At 40.6% G+C, this 21265-nt stretch overlaps 1 protein-coding gene across 1 annotated transcript; it reads right to left on the minus strand.

Annotated features, from left to right (window-relative positions):
• Positions 1–5974: 5974 nt before the first annotated feature.
• Positions 5975–16697, minus strand: LOC131353850 (cilia- and flagella-associated protein 57-like). The gene is made up of 20 exons (XM_058390924.1): positions 16412–16697; positions 13933–14100; positions 13254–13576; positions 12757–12965; positions 12447–12597; positions 12142–12294; positions 11871–12010; positions 11347–11512; positions 11088–11198; positions 10815–10937; positions 10499–10669; positions 10193–10354; positions 9868–10020; positions 9666–9759; positions 9104–9399; positions 8848–8955; positions 8538–8705; positions 8221–8323; positions 6105–6778; positions 5975–6055 (listed from the first exon to the last, which is right to left on the minus strand). Exons 1-20 carry the CDS (start codon positions 16695–16697, stop codon positions 5975–5977), a joined length of 3840 nt encoding a protein of 1279 aa, XP_058246907.1.
• Between the last annotated feature and the right edge of the window lie 4568 nt (positions 16698–21265).

Raw genomic sequence — 21265 nt, forward strand, 5'->3', positions numbered from 1 at the left:
TGAAAAACCTGGCTTTTCATCGGAGGGACCACCGCCTCTGCACCTCTTGCACGTCCGTCTTCTCTCCGATGCTCACCTAGTGCAGCCATCACACTTCTGCACATCTGTTGTAATCCTCTGGTGATGTTAGTTTTTATGGGTGGAAGTTTTACTCCTCCATATTTCTGCTGTGAATCCATATTTTCTGCACCTCTTGCATGTCCGTCTTCTCTCCGATGCTCACCTCGTGCAGCTATCGCACTGCTGCACCTCTGTTGTGATCCTCTGGTGATGTTAGTTTTTATGGGTGGAAGTTTTACTCCTCCATATTTCTGCTGTGAATCCATACTTTCTGCATTTTGGGGCAAAGTGTTTGTGGAGGTCTTGGCTGAAAAACCTGGCTTTTCATCGGGGGGACCACCGGCCTTTGCACCTCATGCACGTCCGTCTTCTCTCCGATGCTCACCTAGTGCAGCCATCACACTACTGCACATCTGTTGTGATCCTCTGGTGATGTTAGTTTTTATGGGTGGAAGTTTTACTCCTCCATATTTCTGCTGTGAATCCATATTTTCTGCACCTCTTGCATGTCCGTCTTCTCTCCGATGCTCACCTCGTGCAGCTATGGCACTGCTGCACCTCTGTTGTGATCCTCTGGTGATGTTAGTTTTTATGGGTGGAAGTTTTACTCCTCCATATTTCTGCTGTGAATCCATATTTTCTGCACCTCTTGCACGTCCGTCTTCTCTCCGATGCTCACCTAGTGCAGCTATTGCACTGCTGCACCTCTGTTGTGATCCTCTGGTGATGTTAGTTTTTATGGGTGGAAGTTTTACTCCTCCATATTTCTGCTGTGAATCCATACTTTCTGCATTTTGGGGCAAAGTGTTTGTGGAGGTCTTGGCTGAAAAACCTGGCTTTTCATCGGAGGGACCACCGGCCTTTGCACCTCTTGCACGTCCGTCTTCTCTCCGATGCTCACCTCGTGCAGCTATCGCACTGCTGCACCTCTGTTGTGATCCTCTGGTGATGTTAGTTTTTATGGGTGGAAGTTTTACTCCTCCATATTTCTGCTGTGAATCCATACTTTCTGCATTTTGGGGCAAAGTGTTTGTGGAGGTCTTGGCTGAAAAACCTGGCTTTTCTTCGGAGGGACCACCGGCCTTTGCACCTCTTGCATGTTCGTCTTCTCTCTGATGCTCACCTAGTGCAGCTATCGCATATGCTTTTAAAGCACATGTTCACAATGCTAACCCAAAACTACCAATCCCACCAAAATAACAAAGTGTATTGTGGCCGTAGGAAAATAAAACACAGGTTCCACAAAAAAATCCGATGGGGTTCACAATTTATTCCATGTGATTGGTTAGGAGTCTACATTTCATTTGTATTTAACTGAACAGAAAAGGGGAAAAAAGGAAACAAATAAACCAAAGTACAGCGTCAGAATTACTTCTGTTCTAAACAATAAATGACTCCCATTATAAATGAAGGAAAACACAAATTTGTCCTTGTTTCCTTACCATAATTAAACAGAAAGAGCAATAATTCCAACACTAACAATACTAACAATACTAACAATACGGTAGTGGCACTTTTTCCTGATGTTCCTAACGGTGTACACTAATATAATCACCCCTGCGCTACCAGGCCTCGTCTAAACGCGTGGCGCATCAACTTAGCCACACTCGCTAATCAACACAATCCTGTGTCAACATCCAGCTCCCTGGATAGTGTTAGAATAAACTCGTAAAAGAAACCGCGACCACCTGTAGCTTACTCTATAACTTCTTAATTGCACGATTGCGCATGTGCACGTACACGCGATGACGTCACCCACCAACTCTTAAAGGGGCTCTCTTATTTGTCTGCAGCTATATACACATCAGTAATATTGTGAATATCCAGACCCCCTCTAAATATCACCTGGTTACATTCTCCCCTGCATCAGGGTAAGCGTCCTCGATTACTCAGTTACAAACATAGTACTCTTAACTTCTTTCACTGCTTCCCGGAATAAAACAGAACTCAAATCAGCTAATATCTGTGTAAGTGCTGCCGGACTTATTGCACTACGATCTACAACTGACCTTGGCTCATGGTGCACATTTGAATGCTGTCCTGCATTAGGTCTTTTACTATGTCTGCGTGGTGCAGGGACAGGAAGAGTTAACACACCAGTGGCTTTCCCCAGTCTCTCCTTAGTCCTCAAAGCCTCAGCAGGCTCTGATGGAACATTGTCACCGTCAGAGTCACCCAATTCTACACTAAGTAACCCGTCAGACTCATGCTCAATACTTTGTCGACCAACCAACTGGGGGCTTAGATCTCTTACTGCAGGTGCATGAGAGGCCTCCTTCCTCAGAACCACAACCTCTGAATCTAAATCCTCAGACTCTACTTCACCTGGACATACTGACTTCTCATCTTGCGCCTTACTCCTTCTCCTGGGGGCAGGAGTAGGAATACTCACACACGGCCTGATGTCAACTCGGTTAACCCTCTTTATAGGCCCTCCTTCTAAAGGCTCTACTGTGTAGGTGTTGTCCAGGACCCCTACTACCCGATATATAACTGGTCCCCAGGCATCCTGGATTTTTTTACGGCCTACTGGCCGGTTCCTCAGGTACACCAGTGCACCGATCTCGATTTTCGGGCAATAGACTTTATCCTTGTGCAAGGAAATGCGCTCAGCAGCCTTCTGTTCAGAGTATTCCCTAGCCTTGACATGTGCATCAGTCAGACGCTTTTGGTGGACCAACAGCCAGTCATGTTTCTGGTCTACACCCTGCTCTTGCCCCAGTAGGGCGTCCACTGGGAGGTAAGGATCAGTGCCAAACAATAAATAATATGGCGAATATCCAGTAGTCGCATGAGGTGTGGCATTATATGCATAAACCAACTCTGGCAGGTGTTCTGGCCAATGGCGTTTCTTTTCAGGTGGCAACGTCCTCAACAGGTCATGTAGAGTCCTATTGAACCGTTCACACTGAGCATTGCCAGTAGGGTGGTATGGAGTAGTGCGGCTCTTTTTCACCCCATAAAGGTTACAAAGTTCAGCCACCACTTCACTCTCAAAGTTACGGCCTTGATCAGAATGTAGCCGTGCTGGGACACCATATCTCATGAACCATTCCCTAAGTAGCACCTTGGCAGTGGTGTCTGCTTTCTGATCTCGTGTAGGAAAGGCCTGAGTGAACTTTGTGAAAATATCAGTGATTATCAGAACATTTTCTCGACCATCAGATGCGGGCTCCAGCACTGTAAAATCTACAGCAATCACCTCCAGGGGTCTAGAAGCCAAGAAGGATTTCATGGGAGGGTGGATCCTTGGCTGGGGGAGCTTAGTCACCACACAGCGCTGACAATCTTTTATCCATTTGTCCACATCGTTGTACATCCCTACCCAAAAACACCTGCGCCTCAACAAGTGAAGGGTTCGCTCAACACCTTGGTGTCCCATAGAATCATGCACATACTCCAGAACAGGCTTCTTCAAACTGAGAGGCAACAACAGCTGATAACACTCCCCATGCCTGACATCCTCAAAGACATGATACAGTAGACCCTGACGCTCCCTGATGCTGTTCCAGTGTTTCAACAATGTCCGAACAGGTTTTGGCAGAACCTTCAACTCATTCCCATGCGGCCTCCTCTTTTGATCCCAAAATTCTCTGAACCCACTAATCACCAAGTCTTTCTGTTGAAGAACCATTAATTCATCAGTTGAGTAACCTGGAAATGTAGGGGTATTTCCCTGACCTCGAGGACTACCATCATTAGTGTTGGACACCACAGCAGCTCGCATTTGCCTCACTTTACAGCTGCTCGTCCCAGCTGCCACAAGTGCCACATCCAAGTCTGTACCACGATGAATCCAACCACAGACCGCTACACACCCATCGTACTCGGCGTCCTCCGAGACTGGGTCAGGCTCCCCTGCAAATGGCTGCCTAGACAGTGCATCCGCTACTGTGTTTCGATACCCTGGACGATACTGCACATCAAAATCAAAGACAGACAGCTGTGAAACCCATCTCTGTTCTATCGCTCCAAACTTTGCTGTGGCATAAAGGATTATTGTCAGTTATCACAGTAAATCTGGACCCCAACAAATAACCCCGAAACTTTTCAACAATTGCCCACTTGAGAGCAAGGAGTTCAAGTTTCATGCTGCTGTAATTTCTATCATTCTTTTCAGCATCTCTCAGCCGTCTACTTGCAAAGGCAATAACACGTTTTACATCTCCCTGTTGTTGATATAAAACGGCTCCAAGCCCCTTACTGCTCACATCTGTCTCCACAATGAAAGGCTTTGAATAGTCAGCTACCCCTAAGACAGGTGCACTAGTGATCTTATCCTTGAGTGTATCAAAAGCTGTTTGACATTCTTCAGTCCACCGTCTCCCCAAAAAGACAACAATTCTGCGGGAGCTTTTATTGGTCAGACATGAATTTACCACATCATGAAGTGGGCCAGCGATCTTCGAGAACCCCTGAATGAATCGTCTGTAATAACTGCAAAGTCCAAGGAATGATCTCAATTCCTTCAGTGTAGATGGAACTGGCCACTGTCTTATAACTGCTACTTTCATAGGGTCTGTGCCAATACCATCGGCAGAAATTCGATGTCCCAAGAACACTACCTCTGTCTGAAGAAAGTGACATTTGTCTAACTTGACCTTGAGACCAGTGTCCTTCAGCCTCTTCAGTACAGTTTCCAGCCTTACCAAGTGCTCCTGGAATGTTGAGGAATATACCAAAATATCATCCAGGTACACTAACAAAATCTGGAAAACAAGATCATTCATAGTGGCCTGCATCAGCCTTTGGAAGGTTGCAGGTCCATTGCAGACCCCGAAAGGCATACGCAAAAATTCATAGAGCCCAAAAGAAGTTGAGAATGCCGTCTTGTGTCTGTCTCCTTCTGCCACGGCCACCTGATGATAGCCACTTGCTAAATCAATTGTCGAAAAATAACATGCCCCCTGCAGAGCATGAAAACTCTCATCGATACGGGGTAATGGAAAGGCATCTCTTTTTGTTTTCTGATTTAGCTTACGATAGTCTACACACAGCCTTATACTGCCATCTACTTTACGTACCAGCACAATTGGGGAAGCATAGGCACTATTACTCTCTTGTATGACTCCTTTCTTTACCAGGCGTGAGATGTGATCCTTTACTTCTTTATACTGATTAGGAGGAATGCGACGGTAGGGCTGGGTGACAGGCTCATCATCGGTTAGATGAATTTCATGTGTAATCTGGTCTGTATAACCTAGGTCTTCCTCAGTGAGGGCAAAGATATCAACATACTTTGCCAACAATGACCTAAGCTGAGTTTGCTCATACTCACTTCCACCTACATCAACCTTATCCAAGATGTCCTTCACCCGATCTCTGCTTTGTCCACTCTTCATATTTAAAGTCACCTGTTCAAGATCGGCAGAAATCCTTCGAAACTGCACCTCATACTGCTGTAAACTGTCTATGCCCTCTACCCTTGACAGAGTACCTAAGCGAGTTCTGGGTGATAACCAAACATCCTCCTGAGAGCAATTCAGAATTTTGACAGGTATGCAGTTACAGTGTGCATCAACGAGGGAGGGAATGACTATCAAACCTCCCGGCAAAGGAGTGCTAAGAGGCTCTAACAACAGAGGACTTTCCTCCCCAACACCACTTCTGAAGCCCTTCATTGGAATTGTCACAACAGATTCTGCAGGTATGTGTTCCATCCATTTTCCAGCTATACGAACAACAGATTTCCGATTTACAGTACATGTATGTACTTTCTGAAAAACATGCATCCAATCGGAATCTAATTTGCCCCCTAAGGTGGTGTCGAACTCTGCTTGAGCAAGTTGTCTACATCTACTGATTATATTCATTCCTATAATGCAAGGTACTGTGTTTCCAGGGCTTGAGATATCTTTGACCACTAGAAAACCACAATCACCCATTTTAATCCCCATTGTCTCTACTGCAAGCTCTAAGTAACCCAGGTAGGGTATGTCAAGCCCGTTGGCTGCTGTGAGTTTGAGCCAACCAGCTGTGGAGAGGATGTCATCATCTGTACCACACAAATGCGCTCTAAAAAACTGCTCAGTTATTGTGCTCACCTGACTACCTGTGTCTAAAAGGCCTTTAGTGGTGATACCACCAATTGAAAGCTCTACCACAGGACATGTACCAACAGCACGTTGCAACAACTGGTCACAGGCTGGGAGTGCATCTTTCGAGTCTGTCCGCCCACCCTGAATCGCTCGACTCCCAACAACCTGGGGACTCTTGTTTCCTTGTGAGTCAGACGATACAGGCTTCACTGCTCTAGAGCTCTGTCTTTGTGGACAATTCTTTGCCACATGTCCAGCAACTTGACATCTGAAACATATTGGTTGCCCATCTTCAGTGAATTTTGGTTGGGACCTAGGCCTAGGGGCCTCCAAACTTGCACTATTTCTGACAGACAGACGCTTCACAACTTGAGTCAGTTCACTAATTGCCTTTCCCTGCTCGGCTACCACATCAAGAACATCCTCCAAGGTGACAGGTTTCTTTTCTTGGACTCTGAGAGCTGAACACTGTGTCATATTACTACCATAGCGTGACTTGCTAGTCTTTGAACTAGCTGAGGACTCTTCTGCAGCCCAAAGCTGCGCTTCATCTCTCACATCCATCATTGTACACCTAGGATGGTCTCTCACAAACTTTCGAAGCTCCCTTCGGAGGGATGGATCACGGACACCCTCAACAAACTGATCCCTTAATGCTACTCTCCCATTTGCGATAGAATCTGGGGAACATTTTACAATCCAGTTGAGAGCTTGTGACAGGGCATGAGAGAAATCTCATATACTTTCCCCCTCTAATTGTTTTCTACTATAGAAACTGTGTAGGAGCTGAGGTGTGCTACGTTTGTCCCTAAAAGCCTCCCTAAGGTACTCAAACAAATCGGCAATCTCATCATCAGTAACACTACGAAGGCGAACCTCTTCTAAGGCTGGGCCCCGTAACAAAGACATCACAAAGTCATACTGATCTTGGACAGACTGATGTCTAGCCCGCAGCACCCGCTCGACTTCCTCTATAAAATCATCAACAGACCTGCCATCTTTTTCTATATCACCACAATATGGTAGTATGTGCCTTTCTCTAGGAACATACACATAGGATGTCTGATTCAGGGAAGAAATCGCCGCCATTGCTTGTTCATGTTTACTCTGCAACTCTCTAATTTGTTCTGTTAGATTAGCCACACTGTGGTCATCATCTGGGGCCAACATGGTGAAATCGAATAATTAATTTTTTTTTTTTTTTTTTTTGACACTGATAAGTGCTCAAAGACCTACTGGTCTGATGTAACAGTTGTTGAAAAGTCCATCCAGCTGATAAGATCTTGCTGTCTCTGTGATGCTTCACGATGATCGATGATCCGCCCCAGGAATCTTCCGTCCACTCTTCACCACTACCGTATCATATACTGCACTTTACATTACACACACAACAACACTGACTCTCCTAACTCTGTTGGAATACCCCACTCCTGGTACCAAAATGTGGCCGTAGGAAAATAAAACACAGGTTCCACAAAAAAATCCGATGGGGTTCACAATTTATTCCATGTGATTGGTTAGGAGTCTACATTTCATTTGTATTTAACTGAACAGAAAAGGGGAAAAAAGGAAACAAATAAACCAAAGTACAGCGTCAGAATTACTTCTGTTCTAAACAATAAATGACTCCCATTATAAATGAAGGAAAACACAAATTTGTCCTTGTTTCCTTACCATAATTAAACAGAAAGAGCAATAATTCCAACACTAACAATACTAACAATACGGTAGTGGCACTTTTTCCCGATGTTCCTAACGGTGTACACTAATATAATCACCCCTGCGCTACCAGGCCTCGTCTAAACGCGTGGCGCATCAACTTAGCCACACTCGCTAATCAACACAATCCTGTGTCAACATCCAGCTCCCTGGATAGTGTTAGAATAAACTCGTAAAAGAAACCGCGACCACCTGTAGCTTACTCTATAACTTCTTAATTGCACGATTGCGCATGTGCACGTACACGCGATGACGTCACCCACCAACTCTTAAAGGGGCTCTCTTATTTGTCTGCAGCTATATACACATCAGTAATATTGTGAATATCCAGACCCCCTCTAAATATCACCTGGTTACAGTATATTAGTGTAATAAAATATATTCATCTTTCTTTGCTACTTACTGCGGACATGTGCATCGGTCTTCACAGTCCGGCTGTACTGTGTCCAGTCTCGGTAGATCTTGTTCATCTCCTGGTAGAGGTCGTTTGTTGGCACGGCTCTCCTCTACACACATATGCAAAACCATGTCAAAATTATTCAGACTGTTAGCAGGTCAACTTATGAGCATACAGTATCCAATTCTGTTTATTTATTGAGTAAGAGTTTGTTCACTTTCGGGATATTGAGCCCAGAAAGTCTTCCCCTGCCTGGTGATCATTCTGTTGCTCCATGTATATAATAATATTACCTTTCTTCATACAGGTTAACACCGAGTTACATTAACCAAACACAGTATTTGCTCGACAAGACCTCGAACTGCTCCCTTGATGTAGCGTTTGTAGAGTTTAATGAAGTTCTCCTTCAGCATCTTCGGCCGTTGAATGAAGTCTGAGCATGTCTGGATGTCGGCCTTCATCCTGTCCACCAGAACCTTTAAGTTTCTGACCTGAAGAACAATGGCAACAATGGTTAAATTCATCAATAATATAAGTAATAACAGTACTTGCTAAATTATGGCACTGAATTAACAAGGCATTTATTTTAAATTATTATTAATCATAAACAAATCATATTGTGGTACAACAAACCCTCTGCCTCTCTGTACACAGCTCATTTCCCTTCACTTTCAGCTTCTCCTTCAGTTGGTGAATGACCTCCTTGTTCCTGCTGTTGTTCTCCTCCATCTCAGCCTTGAGCTAAAATCAAAACAAAAGTTTGTACACGCTTCCACTTTCATTTAATTTTCACTTATTAGGCCTTAATTTATTTGTTACTCAATTCTAGCCTTTCAGTGTAGATGCTGTATAAAAACTAAAAGTACTAACTGTATGTTAAACTCCTCACCTGTTTGAAGAACAGGTTTTTTTCTTTAATCCTGTTCTTCAGTTGCTCGATTTCGGTTTCAGCCGTTTCTCCAGTCGGCCTATTACGGTCTTCGATCAGTTCATCCAGCCGGTTGTTGATGGTGATCAGAGGTACCTCGTTCTGTATCATGTTCTGTTTCTTGTCCATGATACAGAAACTACTGTCCTCTTCCTTACGCAAATTCTTCCCATAATCCTTGTGCAGCTCGTCTAATTTCTGTTTTAAATCCTCCTGGACCTTTAAGGCTTGAAATGTCTCCTCTGCATGCTTATTTTCTAAGAACAAAATTAGCAAAACAATTTACACCACATACTGTTTTAAGCTCCGAAAAATAAATGGTATTATTTTATTAATAAATTGTTCTACTGCTGCTGAACTTTCATGTGCCATTCAGTAGAGGAAAAGAGCAAAACATTTTAGTAGACTCAATGATATAATAAACCTTAAAACCCAAACTCTGTGTTAAATATGAACACACCAATCTGTGCACTGGAAATGAAGATATAGTGTTCTAATGTTTAGATATAGTGAGTGTATTTACCCATATCTTCTAGCTCTTTAGCATGTTTCTCCCTCATCTCAGTCAGGGCCTTCTCCTGAGAAATCTTCCGTTCTTCCTTCTCAATGTTCAGCTTCTACAATGAGACCATCAATTTCATCAAGACATTTTTGTACTTATTTGATATTTGCTATTTAAAAATACATTACAATCATAGACAAACTAATTCAAGAAAAAGTCCAACCTCAATTTGGGATTCCAGACCCTCTATATTCTTGAGGAGTTCCTTCTGGCTTTCTTCATGCTTTTTCTCATAGTCAGTTTGACTCTGATTAAGCTTGCATTCCAGCTTCTTATTCAACTTTATCAAGCCATGAGCCTCAGGTATAGTCTGGTCCTGGATGATGACAGAGGTTTAATACAGGAAAATATTAAAGGCTGGACTTCAAAGCAAAGCTTAATCATCACTGGACTGAATTAGAGACACTGGAGCAGCAATACCCAGTGCGTTACTACTAAAAGGGAAACATCATTTCATCAATTTCAAAGTTTTAATAGCTCATATTTACCTTTTTCTCTAGAAAAGCCCTGGAACAGAGGACCTCCTCAGTACAGCATGTTTCTTTCACCGTGCTCAGCTGATGTCCCTCCAGGTCAGTGATTGTCCAGATGAGGAGAGAGCCATCCTCTGAGGCAGTCACCAGATACTGATCATCAGGTGTGACAATCATCTGTATACACAATGAAAGTTCAAAAAAAGCCACAAGAAAAGATAATTAAATAAACTCTGTGTTCTCTCTTGCTTCCTTGGCTCTTGTTTTCTGATATCAAGATCTCAGTCTTACAATGCACATCATAATGACACCAACACGTACTTTGGTGATGGGACCAGAATGCGCCGGATACTCTGTCCAGCAGCTCTCCTCTAAGGGGTACTGCATTACTCTGACAGTACCAATAGCAGTTCCAACAAAGACTGCCTGCACTGAATGAGTCATGGAGATGGCTGTGTAGGCTTTGTCAAATGAGGCCAGGTCTCTTAAGATCTAAAATAAAAAATCCACATTGAAATCAATCAATTTCTAGTACAGAATATACAGTACATGTTCATGTCAACCTTTTGTTCATTATGTGTTGTGCAGTTGAGCGGTTCAGAGTCCAATATTCATATGATGTTTCTTTTAAACTCACCTCTCCGTCTCGAGACTCATTTAGTGTGCACTCGCCGCCTAGAACGCTCCACTCATAGACTGCACCATCTGTCCCAAATGACACCAGATGACGGTCATCTTCACTCCACTTCACAAACTGCACCTAAACGGTCAAAACAGGTATATGAGTCATGGATATTTATTAACGGTCCTAATTATGTTTAAAATATTTTTATTCCCACTTTTTAAAAAATCTGTATGCATTTTTGAATCCCCGTAACCTCATCTGATTCGAGGTGAAGAGGAACCTTACCATGTTAACGTGGCCATTAAGGTCCACTTTGTCTCCTGTTCTGATGCTGATGATACTAATCAGGTTGTCTCTGACTGCGGCGAACATGGTGCCATCATGGTTGAACACACACTGTGGACACATAGGAATTGACTTCTTTAAACACTTCTTAAATCGTTAAATCTCTATCCACATGTCACTTGTTGCTTTGTTTCACTACTGTGCATCTGCATAGAAAATGTTACAACATGTATATGAATACAGGTAAGTGAGAACCCACCTCACTGCAGTCCTGTATGTCGAACTCCTGAACAGTGCAGAATTCGTCAACCAACAGGTTCATAAGGCAGACTTTATCAGAGAAGCCTACCAGGATGGAGAGGCCATTTGGGTGCAGTGAGATGCAGTTTGGCTCTTCGGGGAACTCCTTATGCAGCTCCAGAGAACTGCAGAAAAAAAAAAAAACATAACTCCACCATACAGTCAGAAAACCATCACAGTAAATCTAGCACTGTGGACATTTTGGTAGCCATGTCTGATAATACTGTGATGGTTTTGGAATAGGCACATGGAGAACCAGTTGTACAATGACTGTTCATAATATACAGTATGATATATTCAACAGTTCCCAGAAAACAGCATCAAACTGATATTATCTAGGCAGATTATGATATGATAAAATATTATTTTCAATAAAAAATTGAGACTGTATCCCTAGGGAACCAAGGAAGTTGTTAAGTTCTTGTAATCATCGTTGGTGAACTTTAGTTTAAGTCATGTAAATAAAACATTAAAAGCTCCTACTTGGTCTTGTAGTTCCAGATGCGTACAGAGTTATCCTTTGAGCAGGTGGCGAAGAGATGTTTGGAGGATGAGACTGACAGACCGGTGATGCTCCCCGAGTGAAGTGAGTGGAACAGGTACTCGAAGTTGGCCTGCTTATTCTGGAAAAATAAACACTGGAGTCTGTACAGTGAACTTGAGGCCAAATGGACAAGACACTTTTATTATACTAATATAACACAGTGCTTTCTTTATTACTACATACTCATCACAGTCTTAGTTACTCTATTACCTGGCTAATCTCAACAGAGGCGAGGTTGACGTGGTAGATCTGGCCATGCTGTGTGCTTATGGCCAGCGTCTCCTCTGAGGGGCTCAGACACATTGATTTGATCTCCTGCTGTGCCGACAGACTCGGCTCATTGCTGCACGGGTCCTGAGGAATCTGCAGATCAGAAGGACACAATTCTTAGTGATTATTTGCACTCAGGCTCAGGTAGCTTCGTCAGCAAGACCCTTAACCATGAATTTGCTCAGCTACATCACTTTCTAAACTGCTTTGTATAAAAACCAAATATTAAATATGAATGCACTCACTCTTATTTCTGCGACCTTCATGTAACCATACTCAATCTTTTCATAAAGGCAGACTTCCCCCAGGCGGCTTGCATAGGCAAAGCCTTTAGAGTATGCCATAACAGCAGAAATACACGGCAATACAGCTGTAGATGAAGGGTCGTTCTTCGAACTGTCGAGGGAGGTAATGTGGAGCACAGAGAATTAGGAAAAGTCCCCAGAAATTATACTTTAGGGTGAAACAAGCATTAAAGTGTTAAAATAGAACAAACAAGAGGATGCTGAAAAGATTCTCTGCATTTATCTCTATTGCTACCTCATCAGACCGTACAACTCTCCATCCTTCAACAGCTTCAGCTTTCCCGTTTCCGTCCCAAAGACTATGCTATCCTCAGACAGCCACGCATGGGACTTGTTGTTTTCACGGTCCATCTTAAATGTGCTGATCTTTTTCAGGCGGTCCTTCTCCAGCTGATAAATCGTGAATACGTATTTTCCGCTCACACAAATCTGTGTGTTGTCCACTGGATTAAAGCTGACCTGGGATTAAGTAAAGACAACAGTCACTATACACAATCACTTAAACACACAACTGTGAAGCTATTAATGTGAAAAGATGTCATAGGTTCATGACCATGAGATAAACTTTTTTGTTTTCTGTACACACCATCAGCTGATTAAAGAATGAATAAAGGTGATTAATGGAAAAAGTTTTATTTTAATTTTCTGGATAGTTCTATGCATGCATGAGGTGAAGAATCTTCAGTATTTTGTATTATAAAATCCATTTGTCTTTACCTACAACTACAAGACATTCAGAGTGTTTACCTGACTGACAAAACCAAGCCTTGTGGTGTCCACAGTGGCAATGACTTCATCTGTCTCCCAGTCCCAATAGAAGAGGATCCAATCCGGTCCTCCACCCTGGCACAGCAGGTACTTGGAGTCGGCAGAAAAAGCCATACAAACGAACTCCTTGACGTTGAAGTCGCCTCCTCTCAGTACCTGCATCTTGTAGCACTGGTCACTTTTTATGTCATAGACAGAGACTGTGCTCTGCACTCCACGCTCTGAAACAGCCAGGAAGCAACGGTCGGAGCTAATAGCAAGAGCCTTTATGGCCTGTTTTTCCATTTGGTATGGCATTGCTCCTGTGGGGAAAAATCTGGGTGTTAGAAATATACACTAGGTGTATTTACCATGTAAAATCTAAAACACTTGTCTTGTAAACTTGCTTGCTTGTTAACATCCTATACAAAAATACAGAAGCAAACTTTCAACACTTAATATTTTGTGATTGAGTAAAGAGAAACAATACAACAGGGCAACAGTGGGCCTGACTGATTTATATTGAAAAGATCTAATGGCTGCAAAAGCACTCTATAAAAGTAAAAGGAAAAAGGGTAAATATTCATTGTAGTATCTATTTATCTGTCAGCGTTTGGGTTAAATGCTTAGGTTGTTTTGAAAAAAGTCATGCTGGAAGTAAAGATCTTAGCAGGCTTACCTGGAATAAAATTGGTCTGTTGCTGATGGACATTATAGAGCACGCAGTTGTTTCCACTAGGGAAAACAATGGTTTCCTCATCCAAAAAATGCAAGTTGTTTCTTGCTTCCCGGCACAAACCGAAAATGTGGTGAGGTTCGATTTTTATTCCCAGAGCCACTGGAATATCTGAGACGAAAGTCGAAAAATTACTCTGAAATAGAAAAAGGAAACATTACTTATGTAAATAAATGTGGTTGTATATACCCCAGTTAAAAGTCAGTCATGAAGTGTCAAATGAAACAGTATTTGCAATAAACACCACGTTTTTCAACAGAGTAGGGTTAGTGGCAGCTATGATTGACATTTTTGGCTGAATGGGATAAAATCTTCAAAAACATGTTTTTTTAAACAATAAAAGCATGATAATAGCTTAGAAAAAAAGCATCCTGCATTCTTCAGCAATTTATGACCCACAAGACAAGTGTGAAGCACTGAGATGACTGGCAGGAACCTGACTGTAGGAATCTCCCTGCTTACTCCATCCTTACTCCATTTGCATCCAACATCACTGTGCAGAGTTTAGTCTTGAGCTTTTGAGTCGACTCTCGATTATGAAATACACTTTGTGAATAAGGAAGCCTAATTCTACCGGACTCATTTGCAAGAGTTCAGAGGAACACCTTTTTTAGGCTTATTACTCATTGTGTAGTGTAAAAAACACCAAATGTGGGAAATCCAGCTAATTGATCAGACTCACTAGTGAACAATGTGATACAGAGACAGAAAACACATAATCACGGTTTACAAATGTGCAAATCAAACAATCCAGGCAGAAGAGATGATTATAGGAGACAATCTCTGTCTTTAAAGAAATAAATCTTTAGCCCCAAAGAGAAAGATGGCGAGTTTTATATCGCGGTGTTAATCACTATCTTTGTTAAAAAGTCTTAGTAATCATGCACGCGAGGATACAAGAAGTAGATTAAATGTCAGTCATTATTATCGTTGAAGTAGAAAATGTTAAATGAGTTTGAATATTGAGGAACTTACTTCAAGTATGCTAGAAATCATTTCCAATCTTGTTTGCTCTCCTTATATCACGGTAGAGTTCTGAGGAAATTTGCAGGTTACGAAATGATTGGTGGCGTAGTTTTTTTTACGTAGTAAAGCGGTTTCCTAGCAACGCAGAAGCCGATTACGAAGACTTCGGATTCGATTTCACTGACTTCACTGACCTTTGACCCTTTTTGACTCTTGTATCAAATCAAAATTCACCACACCTTTTTTCCTTTTTATGTACCCCTTTGTCACAGCGGTCAGTCAGTGAAACACATGAAGTGATATGGTGCCGTTTTTCTAATTCTATTGTACATTTCATCCGTCACATTTGAGTCGGCTCTGAATCAAAATATTGATTCAGGTAGACAGAGCGTGTAGCCTTTATTTCATACAATGCAGCTTCACCTGCAAACAAGGTCCAATTTAGTTACACAAATGAAAAAGAGGGGTTTTGTCATTAATAAAGAATACACTGTTAGCAATTTTTGTAAATCACAGTATTTAACTGTAAAATGAACTTTATTTTACTGTAGGACAGTTATACAGTTACATGCTACTGTATTGTACAGTTGCATTATGGGAAACATCCCCTTGGCGCCATTAAAATACAGTATTTTTCATTTACTGTAAATCGACATACAGCAAAAAAACAAAACAAAACAATGAGCCTAAAGACACAGATGCAAGAACCTGACAGCTGCAAAGGTGTGTACAAATATTCCTGCGATACTTCTATATTTCTCTTATATATTATTATTTTGGTTTAATTTATTAAAAATAAAGAAAAAATAAAACTTGCGTCTGTGTCACTTAACGACGCGCAGCGACCACACTTTATGGTGTAGAGGCGAGCTCAGAGAGCTAGAGCACTTTGTGGTGGAAACTTAACTTCTGTGAAAAAAAATTCATATTTCTTTCTTTTCATTCCTTTTTTAGAATAATTTACCATCGAAGTATGATCATAAACGGGTCTCTGTCCTGAGTTTGAGCACGTTGGGTGCAGGTGCGTGTTCATGTGCACTGTTAGCCGACAGACCGAGCTTTTGTGGGTTTAGTTTGAGTCGTTTCGTTGTGATTTGTTTAATCTCTATATAATCGCTTGCTTTTAATTTATTACCCCAAATAAATGTACAGCATGCATTTATTGCTGGCGTAGAACCCGCAATGTTCATATGCAAACACTGTGGCGTGTCTGTGGAGACACTATATGCCTTTGTTAATCATGCAAAAGGGCACATAAACATGGCGGACTTATAGTTAAGGTATAGGTTATAGGTATAGGTAGTAGGGTTGCACGATTCTTGCTACATGGGAAGCGTTTGTCAAAAGTCTTTATCATTGCCTTAAATCCCTCGTTTTCAGCAGTGTTGACTGGAGCCGCGTCTTTAGCTAAATGACACGCAATAGTGTTTGTTATCTCTTTGTGCATGCTGGGAACTTGGAGGGTATGGCGATGCTCTGTACAGCATCTGAGTTTGTGTGGTCTGGCGGCTGGTGTTTTGAGGTGTAGCTCCCTTGTCTTTCATGGCATTTTGAGGTGTAGCTTCCTTGTCTTTCATGGTGTTTTGAGGTGTAGCTCCCTTGTCTTTCATGGCGTTTTGAGGTGTAGCTCCCTTGTCTTTCATGGCATTTTGAGGTGTAGCTTCCTTGTCTTTCATGGTATTTTGAGGTGTAGCTTCCTTGTCTTTCATGGTGTTTTGAGGTGTAGCTCCCTTGTCTTTCATGGCTAACTCATACTGTATTTTGTGGTGACGTTTGAGGTGATTGTAGAGATTAGTGGTGCTGCAACGATGCCAAAGCACTGCTTACAAATCATGACACTTTGCGCATCGTCTTCGGGTTTAAACCCGAAAAAGTTCCACACTGTGAAATGTGCTCCTTTTTTTCTGTACCAGTACTGGTACATCCTCACTCTCATCGTCGCCACCAGGATTTTCCACACTGTGGTTCATTTTTATTTTCCTCTTACCGCTACAAATCCATCAAGTACTGACTGACTCCGATTGATTAGCTCTGACTGCTTTGTTACACGTCATGTGAGTGATAGTGGAACGCAGCCAGTGAGGGAGAGGAGAGGAGTGATCGAGATTTATGATTGATTGGTGAAATAATAAAGAATAAAGCTTATTCTGATTCTGATGATTCTGATAATAGTGTTTTGTTATTGTGTGAGTGTGATCAATAACGTGTGAAAGCAGCATGATCTGAATGCAGGTAAATGCAGGGAAGCAGCTGTAAGGATGCAAGGCCTTCTTGACACCACATTTGTAACCTCAACTGGCAATGGCTGCTGTGGTAGAGCACACTGATGATGTGTACACATTTGGGAAAATTGATTTTATTTTATTTTTTATTTTTTTGTGGGGGATTCAGCTCTGCGCAGCAAAAAATGGATGCTGGCGATTGAAGGCAATTTATATTAAATTAAAATGCTAACATTGTCTTCTATGATGTGTAAAACAAACACCTCTGTTAAAATGTCAGGATATTTAGTTTATTGTTTCATGACCTTTTAAGACGTTTACATTTTCATTTGTTAATACAGCTAAAGAAGTTCATCCAAAAATGTAACTTGTGTCATCAAGACTTTTGTTCATCACAAATGAAAATATTTTTATCATTTCTTATCATTTTTGTTCATCGTCTGATAGTCCACTCAACCAAAATATTCCAGTTCAGAAAGTGTATGAAGACAAATAAGTAATCCATAAGATTTACCAATTTGGTGTCTTAAACCTCTCAAATCATATGGATTACTTTTATGCACTTGACACTAAAGACTTTGGATCACTGGATAGATAAAAATTCAAGAGAGAATATTCTTGAGAGTGAGTAAGTGATGACATTTTTTTTGTCTTAACACATCAAATGATCTATATAATTCTTTCTCTTATGTGAAGGTTCATTATGAGGATAAACCCAGACAACAGCAAGTGCTCCTCAAAGTTCCAAGTCAGCAAAAGAAGTGGGAAGATGGTGCAAAGAAAGAACTCTGGCCTGAACCCTCATGTGTCCTCCTTCATTAAGGAGTTTCTGCTGGCGAAACTATTAAGCTACTAAAACCAAATACTTTTTAGGATTGTTCTTATGACTGAATTTGTTGATTATTGTTATTAAAAGGCTGTTATACAGGTTTGAACAGTTGCTAACCTCTGTTAAAATGAAGTTTGTTTCATGACCTTTTAAGATGTTTACATTTTCATTTATTAATACAGTTAAAGAAGAACATTTAAGCTTGTCATTTGCTCATCCTTATGTTGTACCAAACACAAAAGACTTTTTTTTTCAACTGTTTTGTTATTTCACTTTTTCTTTTTTTTACAGTTGAAGTTGTATATTACTGTAAATTCTACAGAAAATTTTTAACAGTGTATGAAATAACATTGAGTCAATCAACATGACACCAATTTCTCACTTTCCTTAAACGAACATTTTTGCAGAAGCAACGTGGCTAATGTCATTAACTGATGCTAATCTAATCTGATTTTGTTGATTAGAATAATAACTCAGATTTATTTTTTATTTTATTAAATTTAGCATTTGCATGATGCTTATTGTTGGTCACATTCTGGTTACATGCGACAGCTGCGTTTCAGTTATGCAGATCTTGTGCAAAATCAAAACCAAATCTTATTAAAGTATATACATTTTTTAAAAAGTGTACAACAGTGAAATGAGTTATAATTGAGGCTTTTTCTTTAAATAATATTATTCTCAGTATTCAGAAATGTGAAAATCTAACAAGTAGTTGGTATAATTTAGCTTAGTTTATTAACAAATGTTAGAAATCACTATACTGGAACAATGAAAAAATCTTTATCGTTACACTTTTACCACACCTGGTCTTTATGGTTTACAGTCATTAGTAGCACTGTCTACAACTTTAACCTACAAGTGTGCTGTCTTTATTACAGTGTTTGTCCCACGAGAACCATAAATGCATCAAGAAACTTTTCCTCAGGCAATGGAATTTCCATGCCTTATTTAAAACATACATCATTACTATTACATGAACTAAACACTCTCCCACAAGAGGAGCTTTCAAAGAGCCACAGGTAAAAATGTCCTTCTGGGTGCATGTTTCAGATCTACAACACTCCAAAAAATCAATACCAACACTACCTACACTGGTAAAAATGATGTTTAGGATTCACGTAAAATATATACATGCACCATTTTTGCATCACCCTTTTTCAGCTTGAAGCAATTTTATGTAAAATTACCAAGAACTGTTTTGTGTGTATGAATATACGAGTTCACTCAACACTCTTTACTTAAAACATGTCTAGCATCAATAGGATTTACCGTGTAACTTCAAGCTGCGTCAATTTTATATTTAAGCTCTTTTTACATTTAAAAGATTTACTGAATTGAGTTGAACCAACGTACAATTTTAATTTAGTTTAGATCTAGAGCTATTGAATAATTATGTTCTTCCTACTGGTCTTCACTACACCAGAACATTCAGTGTCTTAAATAAAATAAAATATACAATTAGCACAAAATAACGCATTTTATTTTTGGACAAAGGTTGCAATGCTGTGATATACACATGAATTGAGTATAGCCTAAAAAACAACAACAACAACAACAGAAAAAATCACTTAATTCACTACAATGTTTTCAGAACATTAAAGTAGTTTGTGTTTTTTATTTATTTATTTTTTTTTATTACATTATTTATGTTTTTATTATTTCTTTGCTTAGATAGGATAGAGGGTTAATAAACAAACTAGATTGGAGTGTTTTGTTCCTTTGTTTTCTTTAGCTCATTTCCCTTGTTTTGTTACTCATAAAAATTTGAAATTTTTTCTCTCTTGTATATTTTCTTACTCCACATTGTTAGCAACTTCTTCGCTTTTTAATTTTTTTTTCTGTATATAATAAATTCGTGTAACAGGGTTAAAATAACATTTAATGTAAAGATTTTGGTCTGTGAATTCCATAAAATCCGACGCTTAATTCTACTTACTGGTGTTGAGAGCCCCCTCCTGTGGCTATTTCTGGTACTGCAGGCGTTGCATTTTCTCCCTTTTCTCTTGCCGTACCGAGAAACAGTTCTGTTTCGCTGCTTTATGATTTATACAGATTTATGTACTGTTATTTTCCCCACTAACGCTGTATTTTTGTTTTGTAAAAACAGAAATCACACACTCGTTCAACCCATATTACACATAATTAATTACTGCTAGAAAGTTAGACACTGACAAAATTCACGAGAGACGATCGTGTGACACTTGGGGAAAATCATTACATCAACACCGTGTAAAAGTGTCAAATGCGTTAGATATATGTTCAAAACACGTGTCGAAATTATCCACTTGCAACATATTATTACAATTACTTTATTAATGAGTTAGAGGGAAAATAACAGTACATATCCACAGCAGTGATTCAGAAATAGCACGAAATACAACGCCTGCAGTACCAGAAATAGCCACAGGAGGGGGCCCTCAACACCAATAAGTAGAATTAAACCCCGGATTCTTTTGTTAACACACCCTACCTAACTACTCTAATTAACCAGAACAAAATCTACAGGAGGTGACGCTCGCTCCTAAACTAGCTTGAGTGTTATTTAGAGAACCACTCAGACATAGTGGTTTAAGTTCACTGGCAGTTTGGTGAGCTTATTAAGAAAAGTTTAGGGATGCACGATATTTATCAGACAGATCGGCCGATATGGGTGAAAATTACGTCATTTTTATTGCTCCGATAAATCAATCAATCAGTCAGTCTGTTTTATCTAAGATTCATCTGCTTTCCAAGTGCATGTGACTGCAGCCTTAACCTGCAGTGACTCTCAGCCTCTGTCACACTCATTAGGTCATCATCTGTGAACATGTCTTCCCCAGTCTGGAAGTTTTTCTCAGTGGCAGTGGAGGACAATGCCATTGCTATTTTCAACACATGTTCTGCAAGGATTCCGAGAGGAGGTAAAAAGGCATCAAGTTTTAACACGACAAACCTAATATCTCGTCATCGTGGTGAAGCTGTAATAAAAGAATATGAAACAGCCGTGGCAACAGCAGCTACTAGCGCTAGGCCTAAAACCCGGAGCATCAAAGACTTACAAAAACATCTGGGCATGAAAGACACAAGGCTTCAACAAGACGTGCCCATGAGATGGAACAGCACGTTCTATATGCTGAGAAGTTTGTTGGAGCAGAGGCGAGCCCTTGCAGCATATTCAGTAGATTTTCAATTACCTGCTTTTCTGAACATACACCAATGGACATTAACTGAAAACATGATGACTATTCTTGACCCATGTGAACAGCTGACAAGTGAC

Source organism: Hemibagrus wyckioides, linkage group LG06 (assembly GCF_019097595.1).
Source record: "Hemibagrus wyckioides isolate EC202008001 linkage group LG06, SWU_Hwy_1.0, whole genome shotgun sequence".
Taxonomy (NCBI): domain Eukaryota; kingdom Metazoa; phylum Chordata; class Actinopteri; order Siluriformes; family Bagridae; genus Hemibagrus; species Hemibagrus wyckioides.